The 25135-nt window shown below is 45.4% G+C and overlaps 1 protein-coding gene across 1 annotated transcript in view; it reads right to left on the bottom strand.

Annotated features, from left to right (window-relative positions):
- Nucleotides 1-25135, bottom strand: part of LOC135210874 (anaphase-promoting complex subunit 1-like) — a 164786-nt gene that overhangs the window by 8023 nt on the left and 131628 nt on the right. The window contains exon 19 of the mRNA XM_064243786.1: nt 20017-20251. Within this exon, the coding sequence (XP_064099856.1) occupies nt 20017-20251 (235 nt within the window). The remainder of the gene's footprint in view (nt 1-20016; nt 20252-25135) is intronic.

Raw genomic sequence — 25135 nt, 5'->3', positions numbered from 1 at the left:
AGGAGAAAACGTTTTTCCCGAGGGAGGGTTACGAAAACTCGCCCTGTAGGTAAGGGTCTGCCGCCACTGTGAACGTCGTCTGGGTGGGGCTGATCGACCACCTGACAGGAGAGAGCCGATACCGTCCTCCGACTCATTCCAGTCCTCATTGAGGTCGAAACCTCTCGGGAGGACCGAAGGGGTATTTAAATACGGTGTCCGAAGACACGTAGAAAACGCCGCTGTCGCAGTAGAGGAGGTGGAAGTAGCTTGTTCGACCGGCCAGATCTGAGAGAGCCTTCTTATCCGGAGACGAGAGACTCTGGTTCAAGACAGAATCGGCAAGCTCCGATCGCGGCAGACCCACCGTCGGTTTGGGTTCCCTCAGGCCCCAAAAACGACTCGAGCCGAGACGCTGGGGCTGCTGGTGGGAGCGGCGATCCTTCCCCGAGGTCGTTGCGCTGACGAATCAGCACCATAACCTCGACAAAGTTCCTCTGGATCTCGGAAGTCATAGCATCTTGCAGAGTAGGACTGTCAAGCCCCTCGAACAAGAGCATTCCGAGAACCTCCCCCTTAAGGAGGAGGAACTGCGATAGACCCCTCTCGGATTCCTCCTGCCACTTGCGCGTACGTCCTGGTCGGTCCGAAGATCGTACCTGGTACTTACGGCGTCGTGACAGGATCGTGCGGGGCATGCCCCTCATGATCACCCCGCTGTGCCTCGCTCCTTCCTGGTGCAAACCGAAGGAAGTTGCAGGCACGGGAGAGGAAGGACATGACGTCCCTCCTCCTTTCACTCGCTGGCAGAACCAGTGGGCTTGGAGGGCTGCAGGCGATCGCCAACTTGCAGACCTAGTCGAGCCGTTTCCCAGGGAAACGGCTGGACCGAGAACAGCGGCCCTGATCTCGTGTGCAGAGGAGCTGCTGCTGGTCCACCTATCCGCCCGGTCCCTGTGGGAGCGGCGGTCAGGAGACCTGCAGAGACCACTGTCGCAGTGAGACCGGTGCGTGTCCTCGCGGCGTGTCATACCGCTGGTACCAGCCGAGGCTGGCACCAACGATCGGGAGGGGGAACCTCTTCCCAGCCTCTGCCCTTGGCTGGTCAGAGACAGTCATGTCTACCAGGGTTACCAGCTGGTCGCTGCGAGAGCGGCCGCTGGCCTGGCGAGAGTCACATGAGCGGCTCTCACCAGCTTCTGCTCTGTGCCACGGTCCTGGCGCCAAAATTTTGTTGTATACGCTCTCCCGCGGGAGATCGTATACTCGGAACTTCTCGCGAACGAGGAGACCGAGCCGGAACCTGGCATAGCGGCAGCGCCGCAAACACCAGGCGAGGAAGTACCGGTGGTAGTCGGTACGCCTCTGGTCCCCGTCTTCTTCTTCCTTGTGGAAGGGGAGACGGGCCCTGTTCCCCTAAAGAGCAGAGGACCGGCAGAAGAACCCCCCCCCGTCCCACGGGAGTGGAATAAGCCCTTAGAATTCCCGAAGGAGCCTCTTTCGAAACCCGGGTTTACCAGCTGGTCGCTGCGAGAGCGGCCGCTGGCCTGGCGAGAGTCACCTGAGTGGTTCTCACCAGCCTTCTGCTCCGTGCCGCGGTCTTGGCGCCGAGCGAACTCTGGCGCCGAAACTTTGGCTGCACGGTCTCCCCGAGGGAGAGCGTACACTCGGGATCTCTCGCGAACGAGAGGACCGAGCCAGAACCTGGCGTAGCGGCATCGCCGCTAGCACCAGGCGAGGAAGTACCTGTGCTGACCGGTACTCCTCTGGTACCCGTCTATCTCTTCCTTATGGAAGGGGAGACGGGCCCCGCTCCCGAAGGAGCAGGAGGACCAGCAGAAGGTGGGGACGTGCCCTTAGAAGTTCCGAAGGAGGACTTCTTAGGGGGTGGGAGGCACCTTCTTCTTCTTCGGCTTATGGGCCCTTAGAAGTCGAAGGGGAAGAGGCACGCAGCAGACGATGAAGACGAAGATGACACCTTCCTCTTCTTCTTCCTCTTCCTTGTCAGCTCACGCAGGACAGTCGTCAGGTCCTCATCCAGGCCGGAGCCGGGCTATTGCCGAAGCAACACAGCCCGACTGCACCTGTCTGGAAGGACCTGGGGACTGGGGAAGACACAAAATATGGGCAGGACCAGCATGGACAGGCGCAGGAACCAGGAGCGGACAGGTGCAACCAGCTCAGGAGCGGCCAGGAACAGCGGCAGCGGTAGACCCAGAAGGGACCAGCCAAGCCAGCAGCGGGAACCACATCAGCGGCAGGTACTGGCAGGCCCACGCCATCGCCCTCGTAGAATTCATCGGCAGCCAGCGGGAACCTGGGTACTGGCGGCCACCAGTCAGGGGCGAGCTGCTGGAACAGCGGAAGTCTGGGGCAGGCAACACGAAGAACACAGGCGGCGGCGGCATAACCCCCCTTGGTACGGCGGCGACCAGCCCTAGTAGCGGCAGACGGCGTCACCGACACAGCATGGGAAGTGTAGACCAGGCGGGGGGAGAGCAGCATAAGCGGGCGTGGAGGTAGTAGTGGAGACCGCCCCAGACCTCGCTAGATGCTTGCAGCAGCCCCGTGGATGCTAGGCACGCCCTGCCGCCGCAGTGGTCCATACCTGTCCAAGGTCGTCTCCCACCCCCGGATGTAGCACCTGCGGTAGCACAGACAGATTAGTAAGAGGGGTTCCCTCACGCACGGGGGGGTGGGGGGGAGACATGCCCCCACCCCGACGCAAGGAAGACCCCAATACAAAATTACAACGAGGAAGCTGGAGCGGGGGGCAGGAAAGAAGACGAAGAATCGGATACCAAGGGAGTCGCGGGAGAGCTTTCCGACGACTTCCTGGCAGACCTTCACTTCTCCTACCCCGCACAGCAGTGAAAAGTAATATGAAAATGAAAAACAGAATATAACTGCACTTGGCGATTCCACTTCATAGAACATAAAAGAGGGGAAGGATCAATTCCCGGGTAAAACAAAAAAACCCGGAAACTTGATCCAATAATAATAATGATGCTAATCATAAAAATATATGAAAAATGAAACAGAATACTGCACTTGCCAATTTGTTTCACTTTCACAAAAAATAAATCGTAAGGATCAATTCCCGGGTAACGAAACTTGATCCAATAATAAATGATGCTATCATAAAATATATATGAAAATGAAACATACTGCACTTGAATTTCACTTTCACAAAAAAATAAACGTAAGGATCTTCCCGGGAAGAGTGGAAATTGATCCAAAATTAAAATTGATGCAATTAAATAAATGAAAATGAAAAAGAATACTGCAATTGTGAATCCACTTTCATTGCATTCTATTGATACAAAATAAGAGGCTCGTGCCGAGCACATTCACGCTCTCGGCAACGAACGCACGGGGCAAAAATATAATGAAAAGAGTACTTACATTTCAATTACACACTTTCGCCCAAAATACATGACTTGGCGCGAGCGCGCCCGCCCTCGGCACCGAGACATAATTCAAGGGTATCAATTTCATGAAAAGAGCGGAAACCGCTGCATTTACGGCGATAGCTCCATGTTGGCTCATAATTAAGTAATGAAAATGAAAACAGTGTACTTACAGTTTCATTTTCAAGTCAAACAAACCATTAGTAGAAAACACAATATAAACAAAGCATACGACGATGAAGCAGGCAGAGAGCGATGACGAACACATCCTTCACACCCGCGGCCGAAAGCAAAAGTGATTCTTCATCTCTCAGGCGCGCGGGCGCGCGCACTGTCGGACAAGCAGTTAACTACCGTTCTCCCCTTGTTCGAAGCTTACGACCATTCCAGCTGCCGCTAGCTACTTCCTATTGTTAAAGGACCGAGGGTTTGTATTCGTGTCGGAACAAAAAAATGATCTCTATGGACACCTTTCCAATGGAGAAAAATTTCTCTCCCCACTTACACTTCCAATTTACTGTAAAGAAAGGTGTCTTTTAATGACAATAATTGAAGTACATAGTACTATTACCAGACCTAACAATTGCTACCGAGACTTGCAGATAAACATATAATTTCTAAAATATGTCCGGTGGAGAGCATACTATTACATTACATATGTCACTTGGAAATTGCAATTAACCTTTACCGACCATAGCTGAAGTACACAAATTACAAACATATACTATACATAACTAAATTACTACCTCACATTATTTGAGACTTACAAATATGCATTTCATTCTAAAAAAAAAATTAGTCTGGTAGAGAATAAGATATTACGTACAACTATTACACTACTCGGACAAGGAATGTTAAATTGTACCAACTGTACTTGAAGTACACAAAGTACCAACATATATACTACATAACTCAATTACTACCACACATTATATGAGCCTTACAGATATGCATTTCATTACCAAAAAATTCAGTATGGTAGTGAATACAAAACTGTCTATTTTAATACTCGGACGAAGAAAGTTACCTTTACCGACCATAGTTGATCAATTCCTATCAAACATTGCTGAGACTATTAGATAAACATTCAATACTACAAAAAAAATTTGGTTCAGTAGAGAACACAATATCTATGTTGATAAACTAATTAGTATACAAAGTAGCAAATGCAACATTAACCTTTTACACAGAGTATCATCATACAGGCATGTCTCAAAGTAAACATTAGTTTGGCAACAAACGCAAAGTTTATTTCTGGGCTCAGCTCGTGTCGCTGCGCGAAATATCCTTTAATCTATTATTTCTAGGGTAAATGTACTAACACATACCAGAGAATAAATAAAATAAAGAAAAAGGTCAGTATAACTGACTCGCTCACCCTCCAAGAGGGGTGTCGGTATGAACACTAGGCGAGTGAGACCACTACCACGAGCCAAATACCAATAGAAATCTCCCACAACAAAAAACCCTCCATGAGGAGAGCCGACCCACAGAGTGAGCAGCTCGTACTACTACTACTCCATCCCATGCTGCCGACTGCTGCGCCTCTGGTGGCCATCCTTTAAAAGTTAGCGCCAGGAGCCACACGTGCTAATCTTCTCTCTGTGTTTTTTTTTTTTTTTTGTGCCTTTTCCCTTTTCGTGGATTTTTACTATAATGGAGCGTGCAGCTATCGCAGCAGCTAAGTTAAGTACTCAGTATTTACGATTAGTTGGTTTTTTCCGTCCCTGAGACAGTAGTTTGCCGTTTTTTAGGTATAGATACGTTCTCGGGGTCGGAAGCATGGCAGCATGGTTCTGCCGCGTGATGGGTTCGTTCTTGGTCTCCCATACCTAGAACATCCCTTATTTATGTACGCTCTATTTGATTATCCGCTTTGTTTAGATTAAGGTCTACTCAGGTTGTCATGCATGCATGTATTTCACCTTATGTAGGCTTTTTCTATCCAGACCCTAGTCCAGGTTCTTAGTATCGGCCTCTGACTAGCTTGTGAGGTGGTAGACTGCCTTTCGGGGTTTTAGTCGTACACTCCTGGATTTTTTTTTTTTTATTTTTTTTTTTTATTTTTTTTTTTTTTTCCTCCTGCCTATATTACTTTCTCTCTTTGTTCATTTTATTTTATTTTATTATATGTATTTTATCATCGTTAGGTTAGTTAGGCGTCTGGCTTAGCCTAGGTCCTGGCTCATAGAGCCATATACTACCGCTGATCAGTTCGGTTGCTTCCCTATAGTATCTCTCTGATCAGTTGGTTTTAGCCCTGTGGGCCTGTATGCTACCGCTTTTCAGTTCAAGTTGCTTCCCGATAGCTTCTCTCTGATCAGTTGGTTGGCCTAGGTTTGGTGATCGTATCTCAGTTTACCGCCTCGTGGTCACTTCGTGATCACGGGACAGCCAGACGCTGCCCAGTCACCTTTCCACCCCCCCCTCCCGCTCTTCCATAGAGTCGGGCGTGGGGGTGGGTCGGTCTGCCCATGCTCGCTCCGCATACCCGAGCCTGCCTCCCTCTCTCTCCTCAGGCGGAGGGGCTAGGGAGTCGGGACAGACCCAGACTGGTCTCGACCTCTCCGGCTTCTCGGTCCGGCCGGGTGGTACGTTGTGGGGGGCACTGGCCTTCCCCCCTCTGTTACTACCTGTCGCTCCGGGCTAGCTCGAGCATGTATGTCCTCTCGCCCTTTCCCTCCTTACTAGAGCTCCTCCTGATCGGAGTCCTGGTATCCAGCGGAGGGGGCTAGTCCACCCAGTAGAGTGGACCGGAACATACAGTAGGTCAACTACTAAACCTTACCGTATTGCTGAGTTACTACACTCCGCCTTCACACTGGACCTAGTCCGGTTCGCTTGTGTTTAGGTTTAAGTTATCTATAAGTTTATCTTAAGTACCTTAAACCATCCCCCCTCCCTTTCATATCTTACCGGATCTCTCCGGGATTATAGCCTATTCAGGCGAAGCAGGGAGGGGTTATGCCCAAATTTTTTCCGAGCTCCGGCATGTAACGGAGTCTTTTGTCCTTTAGTCTGTAAGTGATGCCTTTTAAGATACTCATGTGTCTTCCCACTTACAGGCCACCAAAAACTGTGAGCATCCGGGATGTTCCGCTACACTTCAGGACCCCTGTGGACACGAAGTTTGCCGGTCCCATGCTCCATGCGCGACTCCGCACGGGGACATCCAGGTCTGGTACCATGAGACGTGTACCATATGTTACGATCTGGTGAGCCAGCTTTTGGAAGGGGTAAGTATTCCATCTCCAGTAGCTGCTCCGCTTCTTTTTTAGTGCTTAAGTTTTCATCATTTACTTTAACTTAAGGCATCTAGTTTAAGTTATACTCTAAGTTTTAGTTTTAGTTTAAGTGATTCTTAAATCTAAAATACGCCCTCTCTTACAGGCTCCGGCAGTAAGGGATACCGCACTGGCTACCCTGCGGGCCTGGGTCGGAGGTTTTGGCAAGGGAAAGAACGCCGCCAAGGGTCAGCCCTACATCCTCGAGAAGGCGGTTAGCACTATTAATCTTACCCCGGAGGCAAGGCGACAGGTTACGTCGACCCAGTAGAGGCGGACCCGACTACGCCTTTATCCAACAACAGCTGGCGGCCCCTCCTTAACTGAACAAGACCAGGATATCTCCACGGATGTCGCAACCCTGGATATTAATGTTGAACCGATGGTAGGTATAGACGACCTGTTGGTCGAGGTAAGTAATGTAGGCACCCAAGGGTCGCCCTTGGGTGTGACTGTTTCTTCTACCCCTGCAACCTCTCCATCCTTCCAAGGCTTTAGGGTGATGAATTATATACTCCTCCTGAGGCTTCGGTTAGACCTAAGGTCAAGGCTAAAGTGATGACCTTGACTAAGACGTCATCGTCGTCTAAGAAGACGTCCTCGTCTTCTTCCTCACGTAAGTCTCCGGCTCGCAATCCGGCCCGGCCCAGACAGGTCTAAAGCTTCTAAGCTCCGGCTCTGGAAGTCCCTCAAAAGTAAATCCAAGGAGATCTCTCGCACTCCGGCAGAATCACCAGTTCCGCTACCATTGGTTCCAATTCAGAGCCTCCCCTCCACCTCCGCAGCAGCTCGGCTTTGGGACTCCAATGCTGGCCTGTTGCAACAGGTGGGCGACCTAGTTGGGTCCCTAAAGAGGTAGTATGGAACAGATGATCTCTCGCCTGTCGGATAGGATCACTTCCCAAGATACTATTATAGCCGGGCTCAAGAGAAGCCCCTCTAGCCTCTCCCTCACTTTCCAACACAAGTGAACTCAGCTTTCCTCGTATGATCACTTCCTGCTTTCTCTATGAACAACCCATGGAGAGTAGCGTCATACGCCCCCTTCCAGGACGGTCTCATCTCCATCCCGGAGTTTGGAACTCGAAGAATAGAGGACTTCGAGTTCTACCCGGAAGGCCTACAGCCTCCTTTCATAGGCTACGCAAGGCTCACGCCTTCGGCTATGGTCGGGACGATAGGGTACCAAAGGAGACGTCCTCATTCACGAGACCAGGCTCAGAGAGAATGGCTCAGATGTTTAGAGGACATGGATTGTTCTAACACCAAGATACAACCATTTAAAAGTCCCTTTACCATTTTCACAATGGATGAGAGTACCCCCGCTCCGTTCCTAACCAAGATAGCAAGGTCGACCATCTCAGCGGCCCACCAGAAGGGGAACCCATGCCTCAGTTGAAAGAAGCAGATCCCACATCTCCGTTACTCCCTTCAATTGGAGAATTGTGGGAAGACTTGCCGAATACATTCTCAGCTGGCAAAAACTCAAACCGGACTGTGCTATGGAGCAGTTTGGTGAAAAGCTACCCAGGCTCCCAGATAGTCTTATTCAAGCTGAATTTGACGCAAAATCACGACTAGCCAGATCAATCACTCTATGGCTATGTCTGAGGTAGCAACCATGGCCTATGGATCAGAACCAATTTTTAAGCTTATGACCAAAGCCCTGACTCAAACGGTGCAGTCAGATATGTTCGAGTTTGCCACTGCTAGAACGAATTGTAGGAAGCATGTCCTGCTAGAGGCAACCATTCGACATGAGACCGAATAGGTTACTCTCCTCTAACATCTGGGGCGCAGATCTCTTCCCAGAGGCTATGGTTTAAGGAAGTCCAGGCAGAGGCTACGAGGTTGAACCAGAGCCTTAAGGACCGTTTGGGCCTTACGGCTAGGAGGAGAGGCAAGACTTGACACCTAAAAGGTAAGGGACAGAGGAAACCCAGGCGTTTCCAACCTTACCAGAAGAAGCAACCACGCTTTCCTCACAAGTTCCAGCAGTGCCGTTAGTGCAGACAGCCCAACCTTCCACTTCTAAAGGTCAATCACAGCCAATTTATGTGATATCCCCTCAGCCTCAACCCTCTACCTCATACGCATCTCTCCAGCTTACAATCAAGCCTTCGAGAGTCAAGCTTCTCAGAAGTATGACCGCTCGGGTAAGGGAGGCAGAGGTAAGCGGTCCTTTCGTGTGAGAGGATCGGGAGGCCCCTTTAATAGGGGAAAGCACTTCAGAGGAGGCCGAGGCGGTTACCAGAACCAATGAAGAACTTCAGGTAGGAGGGAGGCGTTTCACTTTCGCCACGGTGGAACTTCAGCCAGTGGCTCAGAGACAATAGTGTCAAAAGGGCTGGGTTGGAGCTGGTTGACGAACCCACCTCCAGCCAGGCCTTTCCGTCAACTTTCCTTCCAAAGAATTGACAGAGTACGCGGAGGACCTCCTTCAGAAAGGAGCTATAGCGAGAGTCAAGAGATTAAAATTTCAAGGTCGCTTGTTCAGCGTGCCAAAGAAAGGCTCACAAAAAAGAAGGGTAATCTTAGACTTGTCCCGCTTAAACTTAGCCATCCGCTGCGACAAGTTCAAAGATGCTCACGATCTCACAGGTGCGGACCTTACTTCCCCGTGGGGCCGTCACCACCATCTATCGATCTTACGCGCCTACTATCATACCCTATTGCAGACACTTCCGTCCGTATCTGGGTTTTCAGATAGGAGACCAGACATTCTCTTCAAGGTAGTTCCATTCGGACTCAACGTGGCACCCAGGGTGTCACGAAGCTAGCGAAGTGGTAGTGCAACAACTCAGATCGCAAGGGATTATGGTAGTGGCGTATCTCGACGATTGGTTGATCTGGGCCCCATCAGTCGAGGAATGCAACAAGGCTTACACTGAAAGTGATCCAGTTCCTAGAATATCTAGGATTCAAGATAAAACAAGTCCAAGTCAAGACTCACTCCAGAGTCAAACTTTCAGTGGCTAGGCATTCAATGGAATCTATCCTCCCACACTCTGTCGATTCCATCTACCAAAAGGAAAGAAATAGCGAAGTCAGTCAAGCAATTTCTAAGTCACAAACTAGCATCAAGGAGAGCTCAGGAAAGGATCCTCGGCTCTCTCCAGTTTGCATCAGTAACGAACGTCTTAATGAAAGCCAAACTGAAAGACCTAACCAGGATCTGGCGCTCGCGAGCAAATGTCAGGTCCAGGGACAAGCTATCCTCAGTGCCTGATTCTAAAGAATCGGCTTCGGCCGTGGGCAAAAAAAAAGTCAAGAATCTATCAGTGTCAGTACCCCTTCAGTTCCCCTCCACCAGGGATCACATCCACACAGACGCGTCCTTAAGCGGCTGGGGAGGTATTCCCAGGTCAAAAAGGTTCAAGGGATTTGGTCACTCCAGTTCCGTCAGTTCCATATAAACGTACTGGAGCCAATGGCAGTGTTCTTGACTCTAAAAAAGGTTACACCCACCAAAGTTACTGCCCACATAAAAGCTAGTCCTGGACAGCGCAGTGGTAGTACATTGTATAAACAGAGGAGGCTCCAAGTCACGTCATCTAAATCACGTCATGGTAGCCAATCTTCTCCCTGGCAGACAAGTTCAGTTGGCATCTTTCCTCCATCACATAGCTGGAGTAGAGAAACGTCATAGCAGACGCCCTATCCCGATCAGTACCCCTAGAGTCGGAATGGTCACTAGACAACAGTTCGTTCAATGGATCCTTCAAGAGTCCCAGGGCTTACAGGTGGATCTCTTCGATCCCAAGCGAACCACAAAACTACCGTGTTATGTAGCCCCAACCTGGACCCTCTGGCTTACGCCACGGACGCCCTGGCCTCTGGACTGGAACAACTGGGAGAAGATTTACGTCTTCCCTACCAGTGAATCTCCTTATGAAAGTATTGAACAAACTCAGGACATTCAAGGGTCAAGTGGCTATAGTAGCCCCAGACTGGCCGAAGAGCAATTGGTTTATCCCTAATTCTGGAACTGGGCCTTCGTCCCTCTTCGGATCCCCAGTCCAAGCTCTCCCAGTCAGTACAAACGAAGACTGTGTTCGCTTCCTCAGGGATTCTCAAAACCCTAACTTATGGATTTCATGAAGTTTGCGGCAAAAAGAGATGCGAATATTTACCCTCAGAATATTCTCTTCTTGGAATCCGATAAAAAGGGATTCAACTTTGAGGCAGTATGATGCTGCTGTCAAAAAGTTAGCACCTTCCTGAGAGAGTCAGATATCAGAATCATGACAGTTAATTCAGCTATATCCTTCTTCAGATCCTTATTTGAAAAAGGTTTAGCAGCTAGCACGATTACGACAAACAAGTCAGCCTTGAAAAAGATATTTCAATTTGGATTTAACATAGACTTGACGGATACCTACTCTCGTCTATTCCTAAGGCATGTGCTAGACTTAGGCCTTCTGTAAGGCCTACGTCAGTTTTCATGGTTCTTAAACGATGTTCTAAAATGGCTTCCGAAACCGATAATGACCACATGCTCGTTTATGATGCTCCTAAGGAAAACCCTATTTGTTTTTATTAAGCCTGGCTTCAGGAGCAAGAATTTCAGAACTGTCGGCTTTATCCAGAGATCCGGATCATATTCAATTCCTTCCCACAGGGGAAGTCCTACTTTCTCCGGAACGTAGCTTTTGGCAAACAAAGAATGAAGATCCTTTGATGAGGTGGGAACCTTGGAAAGTACTACCTCTTCCACAAGATGTATCCCTTTGCCCTCCAGTTTCAACCTTACGAGCCTTTCTATCCAGGACCTCCTCATCCTCATCGGGGCCCCTCTTTAAGAGGGAAAAAGGTGGAACTTTATCCATTAAAGGCATCAGGCAACAAATCCTGTACTTTATTAAACAAGCCACATCCTGACTCTTTCCCAAAAGCACATGATGTCAGAGCAGTAGCCACCTCAATTAATTATTTCCAACACATGAACTTCGATGAGTTGAAAAAGTATAACCGGATGGAAATCGCCGACAGTGTTCAAACGTCATTACCTTAAGTCCTTGGAAGCTCTGAAATTTTCTAGCAGTAGCAGCGGGTAAACATAGTTTCCCCTGAATCTAGTTAATTTGTAGTAGAAGATTCAGTCCTCCTTTCTACCTGCTTCACCCAACAGTTTGTCTATTCCTACCGTGTTCATTTACATTCACCTTGTGCCTTAGCTGCTTTTATGATGATGTAGTGGGGTGCCCCTTATTTTTTTGCTAGGGACACACAGATGATTATGCATATTGATCTCATGGATGTTACCCCTTCCCTTATTTTTATGCTAGGGGATACATCTCATTTATAATGGTTACGGGTTTTGTATATTAAGTCATATACATTCCTTATATATTATCATTGTTGATTAATTTGTTCATTTGATTGTTTTAATTGCTATTATATTTTTGATACATGCCTTTACACAGATACCATTTTGTTACATGTAAGCCAATTTACCTCTGTACATATGTAAATTACCTTATGTTAAGAAACATGTTTAGAATTAAGGGTAATTTAAGCATATTTTTAGTTTGTATCACTGTGTATTTGTATCTTTTTTTTAGCAATTATATTCTTTTTTTTTATATTTACTTTATTTTTTATTGAGACCTATTCTGATTTATTTTATTACTTTTGTTTACAATCTTGTGCTATTTCTCTGGTACGATTTCGCGCAGCGACACGAGCTGAGCCCAGAAAAGGGATTTGACGTAAGGAAAAAATCTATTTCTGGGCGTATGGCTCGTGTCGCCAGCGAAATCCCACCCTACCCATCCCTTCGCCAAGATTGTCTGCTAACTTCAGGATGGCCACCAGAGGCGCAGCAGCTCGGCAGCATGGGATGGAGTAGTAGTAGTACGAGCTGCTCACTCGTGGGTCGGCTCTCCTCATGGAGGGTTTTTGTTGTGGGAGATTTCTATTGGTATTTGGCTCGTGGTAGTGGTCTCACTCGCCTAGTGTTCATTACCGACACCCTCTTGGAGGGTGAGCGAGTCAGTTATACTGACCTTTTTCTTTATTTTATTTATTCTCTGGTATGTGTTAGTACATTTACCCTAGAAATAATAGATTAAAGGATATTTCGCTGGCGACACGAGCCAATCGCCCAGAAATAGATTTTTCCTTACGTCAAAATCCCTTGTTTGTTGCGTGACAAACTACACTAGCGGTGGTTAAATGATTTCATTGCAAATTTGCTAAATTTGCTACTGTCCAAAAATGATAAACTTGTATAATCTTAATAACAAAAATAATAAAATAAACTATCCTGAAAGCTGAAGGCTTCTACCCAAATCAACAATAACATTCGCTAAAATCTGGTCTCCGACCGGCAAAATTTAGAACATAGCTGCCATCAACAATCGGTGTTACCCGAACGTCGGCAGGAAACAAAATGGGGCTCGCTTGCTTGGTAGTTCCAGTTGGCGAGGGAATAAGTCACCTGCTTTGGACTGTGAAGATTTACCAGCAGAATTTTGAATTCAAGCTGCTGTGCAAGAGGAAACTATACAGCAATGTAATTAGTACTACTGGGTAACTCCCATATATAAATTGTATATTTCTTCCTATTCCATAACATGAATGTATATCTTTCACATTCATGTTAAGAAAATGATATTGTTATGATACAATAAAGTTTCATACATACTTACCTGGCAGATATATACTTAGCTAAGACTCCGTCGTCCCCGACAGAAATTCAAATTTCGCGCCACTCGCTACAGGTAGGTCAGGTGATCTACCGGCCTGCCCTGGGTGGCAGGACTAGGAAACCATTCCCGTTTTCTATCATATTTTTCTCTCTTCCACCTGTCTCCTGCGGGGAGGTGGGTGGGCCATTAATCGTATATATCTGCCAGGTAAGTATGTATGAAACTTTATTGTATCATAACAATATCATTTTCATACAATCAACTTACCTTGTCAGATATATACTTAGCTGATTGGCCCCTTTGGTGGAGGGTAAGAGACAGCTACTTATGGAATAGACAGGTAAACAACATATGTTGTAGGTATAAATAAACCTTGGTTCCTACCTGATAGGTGGTAGACTTCGTGGCTGTTGCCCAGGAGTCTGCATCACCTCAAGAAACTTTAGCGAGATATATGATCTATGGCCAAGAGTTCTTGTGGGTCTGCCGATGGGGTCTTATCCGCTTACTCGGCAGAGCCTGAAAGGACTTTGTCAATGGGTGCTGATCCACTTATATGACAATACACCTTATGAAAGGAGCGAAAACCAATCCCGACCACCTGATCCTAACCACCATGTTAGTATTAAAGATTGTTCCGAGTTATCCCCAAACTCTTCACAACAACCATAACTCAAAGAACACATTACGCACACATACAAAAATTAAAAAAAAAATAATAATACTCATCTAATAAGATATCACAAGAGTTCCTTACTGAACAATAGTGACTGGCCGCCAGTGCGGCATCTAGCACTTTTGTCAGCAGAAAGTCTAGAACATATCTAATAGAAGGTATGTACAATTTTAAGGATTGGTGTTAGCTCCTATACCCAGGATCGTATCCGCCGACACGAAAGGACCTAGAGAAAACAATTCTCATAGGTCACACGAACATTCCTCAAGTAGTGTGATGCCATCTTCAAAATGTCGCTTCCAAGATGTTCTTTAGCGACATATTTTTCTTTTTATGAAACGAGAGAGACGTCGCTACTGCTCTTACTTCATGAGCTTTCACTCTTAAAAGTCGAAACACGTCGTCAGGACAGATCTTATGCGCATCTGTAATGACGCTTCTCACAAAGAACGCTAGAGCATTCTTGGACATCAGTCTTGTGGGGTCTTTTGACCGGCGCACCAAAGGACCTGTTTAGAGCCCCCCATCTGATGTTTTCTCTGAAGATAGAATTCAGAGCTCTACAGGACAAAGATCTTTCTGCTTCTCTGCCTACGAGACTCGATAAGCCTTTAACCTCGAAGGTCCTAGGCCAGGGATTCGAGGGATTCTCGTTTTTAGCTAGAAATAAAGCTTTAAACGAGCAAATGGCTGAGTCCCCCTTAAATCCTACTTTATCCTCTAGAGCATGCAGTTCACTAACTCTTTTTGCTGTGGCTAAAGCTAATAGGAACAAACATTTTCTAGTCAGGTCTCGAAAAGACGCCAGATGAGGAGGTTCGAACTTTTCAGATGACAGGAATTTTAGAACTACATCAAGTTCCAGCTAGAGGAGCTGGCTCCGAAGACTTCGTAGTTTCAAATGATCTTATGAGATCGTGGAGATCCTTATTCTCTGTCAGATCTAGTCCTCTATTCCTGAAGACTGCAGAAAGCATACTTCTGTATCCCTTTATTGTGGGTACAGATAGATGCGATTCTTCCCTCAAGAATAGCAAGAAATCAGTGATTTCCGTCACAGAGGTAGTGGAGGAGGACAACTTCTTAGACTTGCACCACCTTCTAAAAACTTCCCACTTGGACTGATATACTCGTCTAGTGGAAGCTCTGCGGGCTCTCGCAATCGCGCTTGCAACTTTGCGAGAAAACCCTCTCGCTCTGACAAGTCTTTGATAGTCGAAAGGCAGTCAGAGCGAGAGCGGGAGGTTTTGATGATACCTCTGGAAGTGTGGTTGTTTGAGAAGATCCGTCCTTCTTGGGAGGGATCTGGGAAAATCTAATGTCCACTCCACCACCTCTGTGAACCAGTCTTGAGCTGGCCAAAAGGGGGCTATCAGGGTCATCCGTGTTCCTTTTGAAGCCACAAATTTCTTTAGAACTAGTCCCAGGATCTTGAACGGTGGAAAGGCGTAGACGTCTACGTGAGACCAGTCTAGTAGGAAGGCGTCAACCATCAGAGCTCTGGGGCTCTTCTACCACCGAACAAAAGGACTTCTAGTCTTCTCGATAGGAATGTGGCGAAGAGATCCACATGAGGAGTCCCCCAAAGGAGACTAGAGACTCTGACAACACTTCTGGAGTGGAGGTCCACTCTGTTGAAGGACCCGGGTTCCTCCTGCTGAGCCTGTCCGCCCTTACGTTCCTTTCTCCCTGAATAAATCTCGTAAGCAGGGAGTATTTCTCTGGGAAGTTCAAAGCAGTAGGTCTCTTGCATGTTCGTAAAGGAACAAGGAGTGAGTCCCTCCTTGTTTCCGAATGTAGGCCAACGCTGTGGTGGTGTCTATATTCACTTGAAACTACTTTGTTCGATACCTTAAAGGTTCTAGGCTATTTAGCGCCAAGGTGTACGGCAAAGGAGCTCCTTGCAGTTTATGTGCCAGGACACCTGTGCTGCTTCCCAGATGCCTGACACCTCTCTCGAGCCTAATGTTGCTCCCCAACCCTTCTCCGACGCGTCGGGAGTATAACAAAACTAGTTTGGGTTCTGAACGTTCATGAGAGATTCCCTTGTTCTCCTTCAATGGGGGCAACCACCATTCCAAGTGAGGCTTCATCTCCACTGGAATGGGAAAGGCGTCTGATAAGATTTCCTGTCTTCCAAACTCCAAGACCTCTTGAGGAAGAATTGAAGTGGACGTACATGCAGTCTTCCTAGAGGAAAGAACTGTTCGAGCGAGGAAAGGGTTCCTAGAAGGCTTAACCATTCCCTCGCCGACGTCCGTTATTTCCTTAAGAAGAGAGAGACTTTCTCCAAGCCTCTCGCGAGTCTCTCTTGCGAAGGAAATACTCGAAAACCCCGAGAATCCATCTGAATCCCCAGATAGACTAAGTTCTGTCTGGGGGTCAGCTGCGACTTCTCGAGGTTCACGAGTAATCCCAACGACTTGATCAAGTTCATGGTCAGAATAAGGTCCTCCAAACACTGACTCTGATCTGGCCCTGATGAGCCAGTCGTCCAGATACAGAAGATATTCACCCCTTTTAGGTGAAGAAAAAACCTCGCCACATTCTTCATCAGGCTTGTGAAGACCTGAGGAGCTGTGGACAGGCCGAAACACAAGGGCCTGAACTGAAAGATCCTTCCCTCCGCCATGAAACGGAGGTACTTCTTCGACGAAGGGTGAATCGGGACATGAAAATAGGCGTCCTGGAGATCCAGAGACACCATCCAATCTCCTTGGCGTAAAGCCGAAAGGACTGAGGCTGAAGTCTCCATGGAGAACTTCTCCTTCTGAACAAATTTGTTCAGAGCGCTGACGTCTAGTACTGGTCTCCAGCCCCCCGAGGCCTTCGCAACCAGAAAAAGGCGATTGTAAAACCCCGGGGAGTTTTGATCCAGCACTAGTTCTATCGCTCTCTTGTCCCACATCTGATCCACCATCAGTCGAAGAGTATCCCTCAGTACAGGGTCCCTGTATCTGGCTGACAGTTCCCGCGGAGTTGACGTTAGGGGAGGACTGTCCTGGAAAGGTATAAGGTATCCTTTCCTTAGCACAGACAAAGATGAGGCGTCCGCGTCTATACGTGCCCAGGCCTCCGCAAATTCTAGGAGCCTGGCACCTACTGGTGTTTGGAGGTGTGTAGAATCATTTACCCTTCTTAAAGGGACGGAAGGCAGACCTACCTCTCCTCTCAGGAGCCTTCCTTTTTGAGGGAGCTCTGGAGGGAGGGTCTCCTCGAAAGGGCTGAATAGACGTACTCGGTCCTCTCTTTTCAACCGCAGCTGCAGGTCTCTTCTTTCTCGATGACTGAATAAGAAGGTCTTGAGTCGCCTTCTCAGTTAGTGACCGGGAAATGTCCTTCACCAACTGAGAAGGAAACAAAAAGTCCGATAAGGGAGAGTACAAAAAAACTGCTCTCTGAGAGTGGGAGACCGCTTTGGTCAAATAAGCACTAAAGACTGTCCTCTTCTTAAGAAGTCCCGCTCCAAATAAAGAGGAGATTTCTAAAGAGCCATCTTGTACTGCCTTGTCGATACACGACAGTATACAAAGGAGTACATCTGGGTCGAGACCTTCTGCGTCATGCGCCTTTTTGGACATCACCCCAAGGGACCAATCTAAGAAGTTGAAAACTTCCAATACATAGAAGAGTCCCTTGAAGAGATGATCCAGTTCTGAAATGCCCCAAGTCACACGGGCAGAGTTCAAACCTTGTCTTCTCGATGCATCCACTAAAGTTGAAAAGTCTGCTTCAGCAGAAGACGGGAGAGAAAGGCCCATATTCTCTCCCGTCTGATACCAAATGCTCCTTCTGCCAGCGAGTCTCGCTGGGGGCATGCAGAAGACCGTCCTGACCAACTCCTTCTTCAAATCCATCCAAGAATTTAAAGACTGAAGAGCCCTCTTCATAGATATGGTGGGTCTCATTCTAAGGAAAGACGAAGATTTTGTCGCCTTTGCGCTTGAAAAGAGAGCGCGGAGAAGGAGGAGCGGCAGGGGTCAATGCGTCCCCATATTCCTCAAGAAGAAGGGCTGTCAAGACTTTGTAGCTTGACAGTCCTTCCCTTCCACGAGATTCGTCTTCTGAGTTCTCATCTAACTCGGGGTCTAAAGGAGAATCCGTAGAAAATCAGGCAGTCTTTTCTCTGGAGGAGACAAACTCCTGATAGGAGAGGGACTAAGAGCATGTAAATCTCTCCTCTTGACAAAAGTTGGCGCCTCACGTCTGGGAGACTCATCTTGTCTGTAAGAAAGTTCAGCCTTGTAAGACGTTTCCCGCTTGGCTGGCGCCACGCGCTTAGGTGGCTCCTCATAAATGGATGACGCCTCGCGCCCGCCTGGCGCCCTGGCTGACGCCTTGCGCTTGGCTGGCTCCTCACGTCTGGAAGACGCCTCGCGCCTGGAAGACGTCTTGTGCTCGGCTGGCGTCCTGGCTGGCGCCAAAAGCTTGGCTGGCGCCTCGCGCTTGGATGACGCTTCACGTCCGGAAGGCGTCCTGGCTGGAGTCTCGCGTCTGGCTGCTTCCACGCATCTGGAGGACGCCTCGCGCCTGGCTGGCGTCCTGTCTTGCGCTTCACGCTTGCTATACCTCTCTCGCTCTTGCTCTGGAAAGCATGTCCTCTACTGCTGGTTGGAAGAGGAAGCTTCATGCCTGGAAGACGCCTCGCGCCTGGCAGGGGAGAGAGGACGAGACTTCTTAATAGGAAGAGCAACGTCCTTCTTACGAGGAGGATCTCTAGTCAAAACTCCAACCAATGAGGCTAGCTGCTCTTGGACAGCTAGAAGAATTCTCTTTGAAGCTTCTCCCGCGTCCTCTTCAATGTGAGGAGAGGGAGAGCTCGAAGGCGAGCGATCCGCTACGTCCATATAGGGAGACGTTGACACAACCTTCGCCTTCTTGATCGAAGAAGGAGCTTCATCCGAGAAGCGCTCCGGGCTCGAATTCAAAAAAGGTTCTCTCCAATGCCTTTTCAGGGGCCTGGAAGGGTCCGAGTCCTTCCACCCTCGTTTAGGTGAAGGAGAGGGAGAGAAAGAGAAACACTCTCGCAGGACGCTTTTTCTAAAGCGGTCCTGAGCAGTCTGATGCGAAACAGAGCCTGCTGAAGGGACGTCTGACCGTTGGGGATTCTCCACGACCTCCTTAGGCTTTCGACTTTCCTTCTCCACTGGGCATGGGAGCTTGGAAGCGGTCTAGGCCTGGGAGCGTCGCAGAGACGATCAAACGCCCCCTCCACAACACTGGGAGCACTCACTTCACTAAACACTTCACTCTCACTATCCTTACCTTGTAAGGCTGCCATTTTGGACCTCATCTTGGAGATACTAGCCTTCAGGTCGGCGATTTCAGAGGCCGATTCTGAATGTAAAGCCTGTGAATGATTCGACACAGAGGGAGAATCAAAATCATTAAGATTAGAGATAGAATCAATAAAAGGCTCAATAGGCCCTGTACACACACTCTTTGATGCACGTCTAACTCTATCCCTCTCTAACTTCCTCAAATAAGAAGTTAAGAGTCTTCCATTCTTCCGCATTCAACCCCTCACATTCATGAAACATATTAGTAGAAGAACATTCAAACCCCCTACATTTACGACATACAGTGTGAGGATCAACCGAAGCCTTCGGTATCCTCACCTTGCAGCCTACATTCACACACATTCTCACACTCACATTTGAGTCAGACATACTGAGAAAAATCAAAAGCAAGTCCAAATTCAGTCCACAGTAGTGAATGCCAAAAACCACGATCCAGATAAGTCACCAAAAAGCCAATAAACGATGATCAAAAGGTTGAAATAAGATTCCAGGTCAGGAGGTAGTAACAACAATGTTGATACACCGGCAACAGAGAAAAATATGATAGAAAACGGGAATGGTTCCTAGTCCTGCCACCCAGGGCAGGCCGGTAGATCAACTGACCTACCTGTAGCGAGTGGCGCGAAATTTGAATTTCTGTTGGGGACGACGGAGTCTTAGCTAAGTATATATCTGACAGGTAAGTTGATTGTATGAAAACTATATGTAAAGTACCTTTAAACCATGAATCTGTAATCAGTTGCAATCGCTTGCTCAGAGAGAGTGCTTGCTCAGGTGAAACAAGAGGGCTTAGTTGCACTGGAGTTCTGTCATCCTCTACCATAGCATCCTTTCCTGCTATTGACATTGAGGTCAAACAATAAAGGAAATGAGCTGCCCGAGCTATAAGCTTGACTTGCCACAATAACAATCCTGTCTTCTGGCTCAGTCCTTTCACTCTCCGGACACCCTGTAAGTAAAAGAGAAAAATAAATATACCATTATATATTCCAGTTTCCTGAGCTTTTACAAAACAAGGATCATGGTCTGCCTCACAATTGTAGTCACAGTGGTACCTCATTTGTCAAACGTTCCTTATGACAAACATTCCGTTTTTCGAAAGAAATTTTCTAGAAAATTTTGTATCATTTGTTGAACAAATACTCATACTTCGAATTGACTGATTATCCTGTTTATACTTGTATTCGACAGCCTACTGCGTCCTACAAGGAAAACTGTATTAACATGATTTTCCTTTACAACATATAATTTAATGATAACCATATTCAACAAAATAAAAATAGATCATTTCAATATAAAGTTTAGCATAGAAGAAAAACAAAAAATAAAGGAGAGACGGGGAAGCGAGTTTTACAATATTACTATATGCATGTAAAAGCAATAGCAATTCACATGAAAAAGTTAATTTCACAATAAATTCAACATACTGATAAAAAAAAAGTTGTAATTGAGCGAGTGTTTGGTGCGCTGAGATGGTATAGCTTAATGATAACCAAATTCAACAAAAGAGTAAATGAAAGAATTTAAATTTTCATAATAAAATTTTTTATTTGGATACTTACCTACTGTGAAAGTTAGCTATATCTCCACACCAATTAGGCAAGTCAGCATTCAAACAAAATATTTAATGGCTGTCCGGTTGACTGTCTATACTCTATTTTTTTTCATCTGTCCATCGGCCTGTGGTGTTTTTGTATGGTAACACTGCGTCCCGGGCTTAGATAGTTTACATTCAGCTTACATTCAACGATTATAATAATATCCTATTTTGAATATTAACGGTGTAATTCGCATACAGTAAATTATTAAAACACTTTTCAGTTGCAAATGTACACCCAGATATCCTTTTATTTAACTAACACTTTCACACAGCGTAACTATTTACCGGGACGCAGTGTTGCCATACACAAACACCATAGGCAGATGGACAGATGAAAAAAACAGAGTATAGTTTACCTGTTCTCCACCAGGTGTGTTTCAAATGTTTTAGCTCTTGTCAGAATTCTCCTTGACAGCCCACTAAGTTGTGGGGAGGTTGGGTGGGGTCTACTTTAACAGTAGGTACAAGTATCCAAATAATAAATTTTATTAAGAAAATTTTTATTGAGATGAATCTTACCTACTGTTAAAGTAAGCTGATCCCCACATTAAGAGGAGGATGGTGGGTAGTGCAGCTAGACAAAAACCTGCTCAGCCAATCAAGCTAAAGATTTCTTGCATGAAACCCAAATTCTTACCTGATCCGGAATCCTTTCTGGATTTTATTACCCACAGAAGTTGGATTCCATTCAGAGAGCAAGACTCTCATACACGTGCAGCAAAGAGCAACCTTGCTGTGCCCCTGTGCCTTTGTCCAAAAGCTCTTTAAGATGACAGTCACCTAAAATATACACCTTTATATAAAGGTAAGTTCCTATACAAAATTTGTACCTTCAATCTCCCCAAAACATTAAAACCCGGGATTTAAACAAAAGAGCGGAAGTCTCAATACTGGCACTATCAAAATGCCTAGCCTGAGAAGGGATAGCTCCAGATGAAGGGACACTAGGTAGGATGGAACTGACAGGTTTAAGTCCTGACCTAACATATTGCTTTTGCAATCTACCAGTTTCCCTCCTTTCCTATATCTGACATATTCAAGCAGAAAGTCCTCAGAACAATACCCTACATCCTTCACATCTAGTTCCAAGATCACACACTGTACCCCTGCAGGTGGTGAAAACCGAATGTTTATCTATTTCAAATTCCACCATCCTGCTTACACCAAAATCATTCCTACATAGCCTGAAGTTATTGGTTTTGCTTCTGGTGGAAAACATCCTAAGAAAATGAAATTACAATACCATAAACAGGTATAAATTAGCCAAACTTCATAGAATACCAACAATGGCTTAACAGCAATGGTGGCAAGGAGAATTCTGACAAGTGCTAAAACATTTGAAACACACCTGGTGGAGAAAAGGTAAACTAGACATCATCCAAGCAGCCATTCAATTTTTTGTTTGAATGCCAACCCACCTAATCAGCGCAGATATATAGCTAACTTTAACAGTAAGATTCATCTTAAATAATAAAGCTTTTCACAAAATTTAGCATAAGCAGTGAAAATTTATTCGTCACTGTGGTGATGCACAGATAACTTGAAATAGAGGGAGGGAGCGTTTATATTTTTGAGGAGTAACGAGTGAATGATTTTAAGTTATTAGGCATCGTGATATTGTTGAATTGAGGTGGAGTAGATACAGTAAAATCTTTACTATATGTATGTAAAAACAGAGCCAATTAACATAAAAAAATTAAGTTATTCCACAATAAATTTAACTTAATGATAAAACTTTAAAACAATCAAATGCAACACAGAAACAATAAATTATATATATATATATATATATATATATATATATATATATATATATATATATATATATATATATATATATATATAAGTCTTAATTGAGCCAGTGTTTGATGTGCTGAGTGAGACAATAGAGAAGAGAGCTGAGGGAAGGGATAGTGATGGGTTATGGGTGGGAGATGGGTCTGCTTCCCACAGACTGACCAGCTAAGGTGGATAATTTGCTTGTTTCTTTCATTTACACTCGATTTGCCTAAATAACTTTTTTGTTACGGTACAATACCTATCGATTAACAATTGCTTTTAATAATCTTTTACACTAAAAGTAATTCAGCTCTATAATGAACACATTGGTGCTGCATTCAGCTTCTATGTGCCTTTGATCATTTGTTTAAAAAGACTTCCTTGTGAAAAGTTATTTAATTTCTCTTTCATTTTCTTTCTTACATTCTTTACTTCTTACTTACTTATTTGCAAAATCCTCATGTACAAATGTAAACACATCAATAATCAATCATAAACGCTGATTACTCTCTCTCATAGACACAATTGGACACGCACACTATCGATTCATTTATCATTGTGAAATGGAAATAAAATTGATTTGTTATCAACCTTTGCCTACTGCAACCATTTCGGTTTCCTGAAAGGATTCCCATCTCACCTCCCTCCATCCCAGTTGGCTACACACCATTTTCACCAAAGAGTTCGTAAATCATACATGGAAAAATTTTTTTTATGAACATTTGACTTCATAATGTACTGTTTTGTTACTTTACACTCTTAATTTAACTTTTTTACAGATTAATAATAAAAAAAAATGAAAAAGGGGATTTTTTGGGTTGGCTGGAACAAATTATTCTGATTCCCTTTATTTCTTATGGGGATATTTTTTTACATTTTTCAAACAAATCCCATTTTGACCAGCCTTTAGAATGCAATTAACCACCATAATGATAAAGTTCTAAAAAATAGACAAGTATTACTGCATCATTCTTTTTAAACACAAAGGCCAAAATAATGCTTGATCTAAAGCATTTCATACATATTTCCAAGTTTTCACAGACAATTTTTACAGTGCTATTACCCGAAAAATGTAAATACTATCTGCAGCTTATTTTTATTCATTCAAATATAATGAAAAGTTTTACTGATCGTACAACAGTCACGTTTCAATACTCCTTTTATAATCAAAGTTGCTCTAAAGGTATTCATATCTTTCACTGAGCCTCTTAAAATAAAAATTTTATTTGTTTCTATAAACAGTGGTACCTCATTTGTCAAACCTTTCTTATGTCAAACATTCAATTTTTCTAACGAAATTTTTGAGAAAATTTTGTATCTTTATCAAACAAATACTTGTACTTCCAACTGACCGATTACTGTCTTGTTTATAATACGTACTTGTATTTGACGGGCTACTGCTTCCTACAATAAAAACTGTATTAACATGTTTTTTTCCTTTACAATATGAAATTTTTTTAACCAGTTTGTATTTTTCATAACTAACAAACCTGAGGTCTTAACATTAGGATAATACCAGTGCCAAGCTGGAAACCGGTAGAATTAAAAATAAACTTGAGAGATCCGGGGACTATTGGCATCTATACCAGGTCACGAGGTATGTAGTACCCAGAATGCCCTTGGTGTCCCGTGACCTGACAGTTACTCTTCCAACCCAGTTAAGACTGTTAGAGGGGTGGTTAGAGGTGGACCTTTATCTGTTAAGACTTCACCTTTGTAAGTTATGAAAAATACAAATTGTTTAAAAATTTGCCATTAGTTCAGATACGAAACAAACCTTCGATCTTTACATTAGGATAGACTTACTTATTGGTGAGAGGTAAGTCTCTATAACTGACTGGGAATTTGCCACCTTTATCCATTTCAGAATAGTAGATGTATTCTAAGACAATGGACTATTAACCCTTGAACCAAAGATATATGAGAATCTATTGGTTTCCCTCTCTGGGTGTTCCTACGATGCCATGGTTTATTACATTACGGAAGATGGAGAACTCTCCATTCTCATAAACCACTCCTGTCCCTTGTATCTGGATCTATTATCACCCCTCTCTCCCCCTATTATTGAGAGGAGTGTGTTGCTACAGGAGTGTGTTGCTACTGAAAAGTATACCAAACTCTAGATTATCTTTACGGTATGGCTGACCACCTCACCTGCATCTAGTCCATTCCAGCTCATGATGGTACTCTCCTTCATACTGCCCGTAGGTAAAGGGGTAGAAAGAAAGTAGTAAAGAAGAAAGACCAGTCATCTCATTCATTCTACTTTCATACCTTCATCTTAGACTAGACACAAACTGACCCGCCAGGGGTACTGGATGAGCTATACCACTTGCTGGGCCGCCACCACTGGATCCAAGGAAAAAGTGTCCAAGGATCTATGGGCAACATCTTTTAAATAAAAAGAAGTGAAAGTTGTTTGGCATTGCCAAATCCAGCTTAATGTTGTAGTCA

The sequence above is a fragment of the Macrobrachium nipponense genome, chromosome 4 (genome assembly GCF_015104395.2).
Source record: "Macrobrachium nipponense isolate FS-2020 chromosome 4, ASM1510439v2, whole genome shotgun sequence".
NCBI lineage: Eukaryota > Metazoa > Arthropoda > Malacostraca > Decapoda > Palaemonidae > Macrobrachium > Macrobrachium nipponense.
This window is presented reverse-complemented; position numbering and strand designations above follow the sequence as displayed.